The 9,956-nt window shown below is 39.4% G+C and overlaps 1 protein-coding gene across 1 annotated transcript; it reads right to left on the reverse strand.

The window, feature by feature from the left end:
• Positions 1-4,926: 4,926 nt before the first annotated feature.
• Positions 4,927-8,825, reverse strand: LOC143039156 (uncharacterized). Its single transcript, XM_076209019.1, has 3 exons — positions 7,825-8,825; positions 5,448-5,551; positions 4,927-4,976 (listed from the first exon to the last, which is right to left on the reverse strand). The coding sequence occupies exons 1-3, from the start codon at positions 8,823-8,825 to the stop codon at positions 4,927-4,929; spliced, it is 1,155 nt and encodes a 384-aa protein (XP_076065134.1).
• Between the last annotated feature and the right edge of the window lie 1,131 nt (positions 8,826-9,956).

Genomic DNA, 9,956 nt, shown 5'->3' on the forward strand with positions numbered 1-9,956 from the left:
ATCTATGTTCTTAGAAGACAGCCCTGAATGACACTTTTCATGATTAGGGTATTCGTCCCATTATTTTGATTGTCATCTAGGGAAGAATAGGCAGAAATTTCCAGCGCTTTTGTTCTTGTTAACAATATCACACCGACATTCAAGAAATAGTGCTTTTCGTGAAATATTTATTGACTTTAGAATTACACTCCAAAAGCTGAGTAAAAATTACAAGGAAATAATGAATAGAAAATAAGAGTCTCCCCACCATCACTCCTAAAAAGTCATTCGTATTTTGGCAAAAGCATGCAACGGAGCGCCATTCCTCGCAAAAACCGACAAAGCTGTTCCTTAAGATCAATGATGGTTTTAAGTATTTACTAACATTTGGTCAAACGGGCTTATAACCGGAGGCTTCATGTGGCAAGTGTCCGCACGGTAATTCCTCAAGAGACAAATATTCACACTATACTTCCTCAAACGACAAATCTTCACACAATAGTTGCTCAAATGACATATGTTCACACGTTAGTTGTTCATTCTACAAACCTTCACACGAGAACTGGTCAAACGATAGATGGTCATACGACAATTACGATAAATCTATACACGATAGTTGTTCAAACTACAAATTTTCGCACGATAATTCCTAAAACGACAAATCTTTACACGATAGATGATTTTCTCAACCGTCAAATCTTTATATAATATCAGAGTTCCTCGCAAGACAAATGTTTCCAATAAAGTAATCGTTGGTCATTTGTTCCCTAGTTACTTGTGATAACTGTAACAAATCCCAGGATTTTGACTGTTTTCTCATATACTTGACCGAGCATAGTTACTAAAATTTGTAAGGTTTATATTGTTCCCTAGTTACTTGTGATAACTGTAACAAATCCCAGGATTTTGACTGTTTTCTCATATTCTTGACCGAGCATGGTTAGTAAAATTTGTAAGGTTTATATTGTCCACGTTGTGGATTTCGTCATTTATCAGTCCCTGAACATGTAATTCTTAATTATGCCTCTTGGAGCATGACCTAAAACATCTGTGGCTTCCTAAGATGCAGTGATTTCTCGTTACTACACTCACTACTTTCAGTATCTCCGTTGTTGGGTCCGTCTTGTTCCGTCTGTTTCTATAGTAACGAATAGATATTTAGTGGGGTTAGCTACATAGTGAATCATATTAATTGATCTTTAGTTCAATTTCTCGAAGGTTTTCACCCTATACTGTGTACCCTACTTACAATTATTATATGAGAAAAAAAATTAGTATGAAGTACGTAACATTTCGATGTCATTAGATTTTAATTCTAAGTGGCAAAACCGATAACCATAATGAATGAACTTGTGCACTTTATAGCTTCTTGTTTTCCAGTAAAATTACTAATCAGATAAGTTGTATTTTTAATGTCACTGTTAAGCGAAACCATGGAAACGTCAAGTTTGTTTATTGTTTATAATATGATATAAGGCATTCTCTCGTCCTGTTTTTTTCCCTTGGATTCAATATTCATGTGATGATGTTTCTTCAAATCTCTATCGACTGATCTTTTTATGTGCATCTCCTCAGGCAGCGGCCAAAGGGATACTGTAGATCCTATTGGGAAACGAGTCAGAATTTTGTTGAGGTTTGAGAGTAGTTTTTGGGACACTGTTAAGTTCCAAAATCCCACAAAGGTGTCACTTTCTCAGAGAGGGAGAGCAATAATATACTCTTTTGATAGAGGGTATGTCAATAGCTACTTCAAGTCATCTTTTTCAAATCTAATAATTGAGAATCTTACAAATAAAATTAGATTTCAAGAGGACTTTCATTATCCGCGTTTTCCAGGAAATGGCGTTCCGTGGGATGCTCCAACTGTTCATCAGTTCTCTTTAATCTATTCCTATCACTGATGTGTCATCAATATGTACGATCGGTAATTATGTTTTTCTTCACTTTGTAATTGAATTTCTTTTGGAATCGAAATTTATACACGGCTTTCCACAGATGCTAAACCCAGTAGAGGAAGTACTATGAGAAAGAGGGTAGTGTGCCGTTCCTACCTTTTTGGATTTTTAATTCCATCATGAAAATGTGTCCCCAAAGGATATAAAGTTGCCAAGTTCCTGATATGGAAGAACCGATGCATCTTTTGATATTTGGTATTTGAAAAAAAAATTGTTTACGACTTTAAAGAATAAATGTATTTTCATTGCAAAACCAGCTCTGTCTAATGTTTTGTCGGTAACGGTGACCTACTGTGTAGTTGCGGAAGGCAGTGGGTTTTATCAATATTTCCTTTTGTAAATCCATGTCATTTATTTTATATTTATTTTTGTTGTCTGTTTATTGTTATGTGCTTGATTCACAATTATTAGTTTTGTGTCAAATTATTATTATTTACTATTTACCTGTTTATCATTTCACCATACCTATGCATTTGTTTTATTATTAGTATTTATATTTATGTTATATTTATTGTTATATTTATTTATTTTTTCGATTACGATCTAGTTATGAACCAACAGGTCTCCTTTCAGCATGCTCCGCCTTTGTCATCCTTTGTAAGGAATTCAGACTTTTATTTATCAAAACATGAGTACCTTCTTTGTTCGTTTCCCGAGTGTGACGCCATTGCTTCATTATTGCCATGGCTATGTCGCGCAAGGAAGTCTTTGGGAATCTTTCGAAAGACGCAAGGGCGACTCGAAGGAAAGAAGCCCTCTTGCAAGTCGTTAGGGATCATTCGGAAGACGCAAAGGTAACTCAAAGGAAACAATCCCTCTCGCCAGGCCACGTTTCTAATCACCGTCTTCTGAAACTCCTCAGGATATTCTGCCTGAATGCTGACGAACCTCTACGTTCTGTCAATACACATGTGAAGAGTCAATATTCTCCGTATCTCCTTGGGGAAGGTTCCTACGGAAGCGTCTGTTTAATGGAGGATGATATGGATTATGCGTATTACGCCTTTAAGGTTTCCGAGATCTCCGTCGACAAGGAGATCCGGACCTTATCGAACCTCCGAGGTCACCCGAATGTCGTCCAACTTTTTGACTCGTAGCTCCCTACGCACTCGAGAAGAAGACCGAGTTGTATCGTCCTCCCGAGGCCTACCTCAGGAGGTATCTCCTAGGAAGAAAGTCCGACATGTGGTCGATCGGTGTCATCATTATCGAGCTTGTGACCGGGGATGAAGTGTTTGCAAGTGGACAAGGTTGGCGTCGAGCGGAAGATCTGTCTTGGGCTTACGGGTGTAGGGGGGGGGGGGTCTCTCTCGGCTCTCTCATGTGCTGCTCCAGAAGAACTCTCACCCTCCGGAGTTACCCGGACACGTCAAGTTCCAGCTCTCGTACTCCCTCCTGTCCTTGACATCCTTCGCTCTAACCCCAAGAATCGGCCTTCGGCACAGTCTGCTCCCTTGTGACGTAGTCTCGTTTTTTCGCCTCGAATGAAACCTGTGATTTGTTTGACCTCATGATATCTCCATAACACTTGTCTTCTAATGTGGCCGTTGAATGCGATGTATGTTTCAATAAATACATAATTTATGTAAGTCTGATAATTTTCTTGAGATCCTGGAAGTCGGAAAACGACACGCTACAATCGAAATTGAGAGGATGTGGAACTTGATGTTAAAGCCTGAGGAAAACTCAAATACAAGTCATGCAGTCATATGATGTCTTCTTCACAAGACATTGTGTCTCAGAGTAGCAGGAGCGGTATTTGGCCACCGTCCAATCCCCATAGTTCAAATAAAAGAAGTTCAGCTTTGTATATGGTCAACATGTGGAATAATAATGATGAGAGTTGACCGATTCCTTTTCTACTTTTAGTGTAAAACGACACGGAATCGAGTACGAATAAAGTTTATTTGTTGATAACAAGTATCTAAACTATGAACAATTATGTATGTTGTCCAGATATCTAATGGAAGTCATTTGGGCACAATGAGAGGGGTTCTGTCCGGTGGGATCTTGTCCGGTTACGGAATAACACTGACATGGCTATACAAATAAATATATGGGAGAAACGAATATTCGCTACCTTCATTATAAGAGAAAAGATGTCTTTTGCGATGTAATATCTTAAAGCTGGATGGCGAGGAGCCAATGAAAAGAGGTGCGTAACTGCACCCCATGGGATTGGGCTTAGATCAACACCATGGGCCTATTTTCATTATCTCCACGCCATCCAGCTTTAAGATAGTATCTATTTATATAGCAAAAGACTTCTTTTCTCTTATAATGAAGGTAGCGAACATTCATTTCTCCCGTATCTTTTTATGGATAGGGATCACAGGTGATAAGGGACATGGAAGTACCTAGTGCATGGCTCTTGCAGTCTCTTCCATTCTTATGTTCTTATGTAAACTGGCTAAGAGCATCCAACGGAGCTTCACACTCGGGAAACGTGGACAAAGAAGGTACTCATGGGATTTATGTTTTGATTAATAAGATTCTGAATTACTTTCAAAGGATTACAAAGGTGGAACATGCTGACAGGAGACCTCTTGGTCCATAACTGGGTCGGATGCGAAAAATAATGATAAGTAAATAAATACTATGATAAATTAAATGCATAAGTATAGTGAAATAATAAAGAAACAGGTAAATAGTAAATCATAATAATTTTATATATAACTAATGATAAATATGAATCAAGCAAATAATAATAAACAAGCAGACAAATAACAAAAATAAAACATGTAGAATAAAATGACATTACAGCATCTTGCATCATCAAAATGGCATGGGTCGGATACTACTAGTTTACCTCACTTGCAATTATACTTCAGGTGGATTTCAAAAGGAAATATTGATTAAACCCACTGCCTTCCGCCACTACACATTGGGTCACCTTTCCCGACAAAGCATAAACGGAACTGCACTTCTAATGAAAATATATTTATTCTTTAAAGTCGTAAACAACAATTATTTGATTTTTTTTATTCAAATATCAAGAGATGCATCGGTTCTTGCAAGTCAGGAACTTGGTAACTTTATACCCTTTGGGGACACAGTTTCATGATGGAATTAAAAATCCAAAAAGGTATGAATGGTACACTACCCTGTCTCATAGTACTTCCTCTTCTGGGTTTACCATCTTTGGAAGGCCGTGTTTAAGTTTCGATTGCAAAAGAAATTGAATTACAAAGTGAAGAAAAACATAATTACCGATAGTGTACATTGATGACATATCAGTGATACACGATTGTCAAATAGGAGTTAGAATAGATCAGTCAATGAGTTAAATCAAAATAGGGCTAGATTAAAGAGAACTGATGAACAGTTGGAGCATCCCACGGAGCGCCATTCCCGGGCAAACGCGGATAATGAAAGTCCTCTTGGAATCTGCTTGCATTTGTAAGATTTTCAATTATATTATTGGATTGGAGAAAAATAACTTGAAGTAGCTATTGACAGACCCTCTATCATAAGAGTATATTATTGCTCGCCCTCTCTGAGAAAGTGACACACTTGCGGGATTTTGGAAGCAAACAGTGTCCCAAAAACTACTCTCAAACCTCAACAAAAGTCTGACTCGTTTCCCAATGGGATCTACAATATATCCCCTTTGGCCGCTGCAAGATGAGATGCACATAAAAAGATCAGTCGATAGAGATTTGAAGACTTATTCAATGTTCATGAGCTTAGAAACAAAATCACAAAATATTGAATCCACGAAAAAAAAGAACCAGGATGAGACTTTCTTATATCATATGCTAAACAAACTTGACGTTCGCTTGTTTTCACTATAAATACAACTTAACTGATTGGTAATCTTACTGGAAAACAAGCAATCATAATGATCACATGTTCACTTTTTATGGTTATCGGTTTTGCCATTAGAATTAAAATCTAACGACATCGAAATGTTATGTACTTCATAACAATTTTTTTATATAATAATTGTAAGTAGGGTACACAGTTTATGGTAAAAAACTTCGAGAAATGTAACAAAAGAGCGACTAATATGATCCACTATGTGGCTAACCCCACTACATATCAATTCGTTATTATGGAAACGGAAGACAATGGGGACCCAAGAACGGAAAAATTTATGTTGCTGTAATATTACATTAGACTGTTTTAATTACCATCCGAGGAATAGTAATAGCAGCGATTCTGTCTTTGTTGGGAACATGTAATCAATATGGAAGAGAAGGGGAGTTTTACATAGTAAAAATCACAAGTGACACTACACCACAAAATCTCAGACCCACCAATGAAATCAGTATCACTCCCTTAAGAAGACTCATTTGAACCGAAAACGGGATCGGAGATTATAAACGCGTTGGATAAGCTGTTCAGAAAATAACAAATGCGGAAAGTAGCACCACAGAATTGGATATGGCAAAAGTCATGCTGTGGCTATAAAATCGATTGAGACGATTTAATTTAGGGTAGAACTGTGAAAGATATCTGGTGAATAACACATTTTCTGAGTAAGTTTTTGTCTGAGTGGGATTTTATCCAGTGGGTTTTTGTCCTGTTGGGAACATTTTTACCAACACCCACGAATCTATGCAGTAAACCGCTAGTTTGTCAGAAATTACCAGAGTTTCTGTCCTTGTAAACAATATCACATCGACAGTCAAGGAATAGAGGATTTCACATGATAGTTATTAGCTTTAGAAGTAAAACTTAAAAGCTTCGTGGCGAATAGAAAGTCACCCCTCCATCACTCCAAATAAGTCAATCTTAATCCAACCGAAAGCATCCAACGGAGCGCCATACCCGGCAAAACGGACAAAGCTAATGCTCCTGGAACTTGTATATTTATCTTTTCTACAAGGACAATGAACAAAGATGATCTGAATTATTTATTATCGTTTTGTGGCAAAAGAGCATTATGACTCAGAGTAAAGACCAGAGCTAGAATGGAAATGACGAAATTAGAGTAGTAACGAGCCACAATGTTTTCGGTCATGGTTGAAGAAGCAGCATTTAGAATTACAAAAGTACGAAATCTACAACTTGGGCATGATGACATGAGATGGAAATACTGAAATCTGATGATATGGTTTAAAGTCACATACTCCCCCCTATCGGGGGGCCTTGGACGGTGTACCCCACCTCCTTAATGATATTTTTTAACTGGTGGCCTTTTTGAACGATATACATTTCACATCACATTCAAGATAAATATTGTGGGAGTGCATAATGGACCTTGTGATGACTTCAACACGTAGTTGTATAAAATCTCTTTTATATGAAACGATGTCGCGAGATTCTGACAAGCCATGCCCCTTTCACGTGCTCCAAAAGCATGGTCAAGCATGTCAATCATGGTCAAAAATCCAAAACACACACACAATATTTCAAGAAGGGCAAAACATCACGTCAATGTAGCTCTTATACCATTAACATTCACCCCCTCAATGTAAAGACAGATTCCCATATAGCACAACTGACATTGGGCAAAAGAAATCTACTAGAAACTTCCAGGTAGAATCTCGATGTTCTAGGATGCGTAAAAATCTACCAAAGGACGACATTAGTTGCGCAGACAAGAACCAGGGAGGACAATATTAGTCAAAAAGAGAAGTCGGTCAACTATAATATACTAAGAACTCATTTGCCAATCATTAATCAAGATGGGGAGTTCGGACTGGAGGTAGGCCGATGCCTAACTATACAGGATATCTTTAAAAATAAATACTCGGATTTACAACGAAACCTTTATTTATCGAAATATAAACGACACCCAATGATTACACAGGAACACAATGATATCAAGAAATGTACCAACGTGTCAAAACATTCGCTACATGAAATATCGCAAGATTCACTGGATAAAAAAAAAAACGAAAATACGTCATGAGCGACAAGAGGAAGATCATCCTCAAAATACTTGTGTTCGAGGGCGGCCTGTGCAGTAAGACGATCCTTGGGATTGCAGCGAAGGAGGTCCTCCGTCAAGGATAGAAGGGCGGACGAGAAGTGAACCTTGATGTCTCCGGTTAACTCTGGGGAGGGTGAGTTCTTCTGGATCAGCATACGAGAAAGCAGAGAGAGACTCCCCTTGCACCCATAAGCCCAAGCCAGGTCTTCCGCTCGAAGCCGACCTTGTGCATTTGCAAATACTACATCCCCGGTGATAACCTCGATAATGATGACACCGACTGACCACATGTCGGACTTGGTGCCCAGGAGATGTTTCCTGAGGCAGCCCTCCGGAGGCCGATACAACTCGGTCATCTTCTCGAGTTCGTAGGGAGAGTCACTCTGGAGCTCCGCCATGCCGAAGTCAGCGATCTTGAGAACACCGTTCTGGGTGACCAGGAGGATTGAGGGCTTCAGGTCGAAGTGAACGAAGCCCTTGGCATGGATGTGGGCTACTCCATGTAAAAGGTCGCTCAGGAGGGATTTGAGCCACATGGAAGGCAAGTGTCTTTCCTTCTGCCTAAAGGAAATAATGTGGTCCAAGGTAAAAGGGACGTACTCAAGGACAAGACCCGCTATTTCGCCATCCATGATAAACTCAAAGAGTGAGAGGATATTCGAGTGACCTCGGAGATTGGACAAGGCCCGGATCTCCTTGTTCACGGCCTCCAGTGCATATTCGCCTGAGATCTCTGAAACCTTAAATGCGTAATATGCGTTAGTCCTATCATTTTCTATTAAGTAGACACTTCCATAGGAACCTTCCCCAAGGAAATGTAAGCAGTCTTGGCTCTCCAAAGGTGTGTCAAGAGGGCATAGAGACTCTTCAACATCTGTACAGACCTTCTTTGAGAGGGGCTCTAAATGGTGGTCAGTAGAGACGGGGTGTGATGAAAGGGCCCGTTTTCTTGGACTAGTCTTCGTGTCTTCTGTAAATTCTTCACTAACGTGCTTAGGTGACGTAGTCATGGCAACAAACTGAGGTAGAGAATTGAACTGTCTTGGACGAAGCTATGTTTTTTTTTTTTAGTCCCAGCGGAGGGATCCGATTAGGGACTGTCTTTTAATTTCTCATTATTGGCTGTGTGTCTACATCTAGTATATCTAATTCGTCTCCGGGAAGATGTCAAGCGCCAGCGGTGCTATAATAAGTGTCCAACTGGTGGGCTGCCATGATGATGCTGTGGTGGTCGGTGATTGAATATAACATTCTTGGGGGGCTCTTCCCAAGGAGGTTCAGCAGCGGTTGGAAGTGGTTGCGAAGTATGGGGCATAGGAATAAGCAGTGGAGGAAAGAGACCAGCTCCGTCCCGCAGGCACAGACGGTCTTCAGATAGCGGGTTTTCCAGTGGTTGACACGGATTCTTGAGATGAGGTGAAGAATGTGGGTTGGAAGTGGATGAGGGTGGGTCCAGAGGGTTCCCTTATTGCATGTCTTGATGGGCCAGCCTCGGGTAGCGGCAGTCCCGGCATATTCCTCTGACCGGAGCTCCCATGTTGCTTGGTCATTTTTTTTTTTTTTTTTTTTTTTTGGCATCACTTGTTGAAACGCGGAGCGAGATGCAATCCTCTTCAGAGGTTAGGGCCCCTCGTTTGGCGGCTCGGTCGGCCATCTCGTTTCCATGGATGTCTACATGGGAGCTTTCTGTGCGCGACATCGGTACATATACGACTACAAAGACACACGTAAGGTGAGCTCTCCCAGTGACACACACGCACACAAACACCCAACTTGAGGTAATGTAATCTTTCTACAATGATTACATTATAATAACCTCCAATTTTTATATATTTCACAAAATAATTGTTTACTTTTATATAATAATTCTAAGTATATCTTACACAATTCGAATGATGAATATTACTTGAAGGACATTATAATTACCTCGAATTGTTATATATTTCACAAAGTAATCATTTACCTTTATCATAATTCTAAGTAAAAAAAGTCATACAAGCCTAATGATAAATATAACTTGAAGGGTATATTGGAAGGAAACAGTCGGGGCCATCATATGATTTTTTTTCTGGAGGAGGCATGACCTGTTGTTACAAATTGTTATATAATGTGAGGAATCTGTCAACTTTGTAGCAAATGGA

This window comes from Oratosquilla oratoria, chromosome 25 (genome assembly GCF_046742065.1).
Source record: "Oratosquilla oratoria isolate Oo_2021 chromosome 25, ASM4674206v1, whole genome shotgun sequence".
Taxonomy (NCBI): Eukaryota; Metazoa; Arthropoda; class Malacostraca; order Stomatopoda; family Squillidae; genus Oratosquilla; species Oratosquilla oratoria.

What these genes read in the sequence shown, in the direction of transcription:
- LOC143039156 (XM_076209019.1), bottom strand. Translation starts at nt 8,825, where the DNA reads ATGACTACGTCACCTAAGCACGTTAGTGAAGAATTTACAGAAGACACG. An exon ending in CAGGCCGCCCTCGAACACAA is followed by an intron (nt 5,552 to 7,824) that starts GTATTTTGAGGA and finishes CTCATCTTGCAG; the next exon opens with CGGCCAAAGGGGATATATTG. An exon ending in TTGCTTCCAAAATCCCGCAA is followed by an intron (nt 4,977 to 5,447) that starts GTGTGTCACTTT and finishes GTGTCCCCAAAG; the next exon opens with GGTATAAAGTTACCAAGTTC.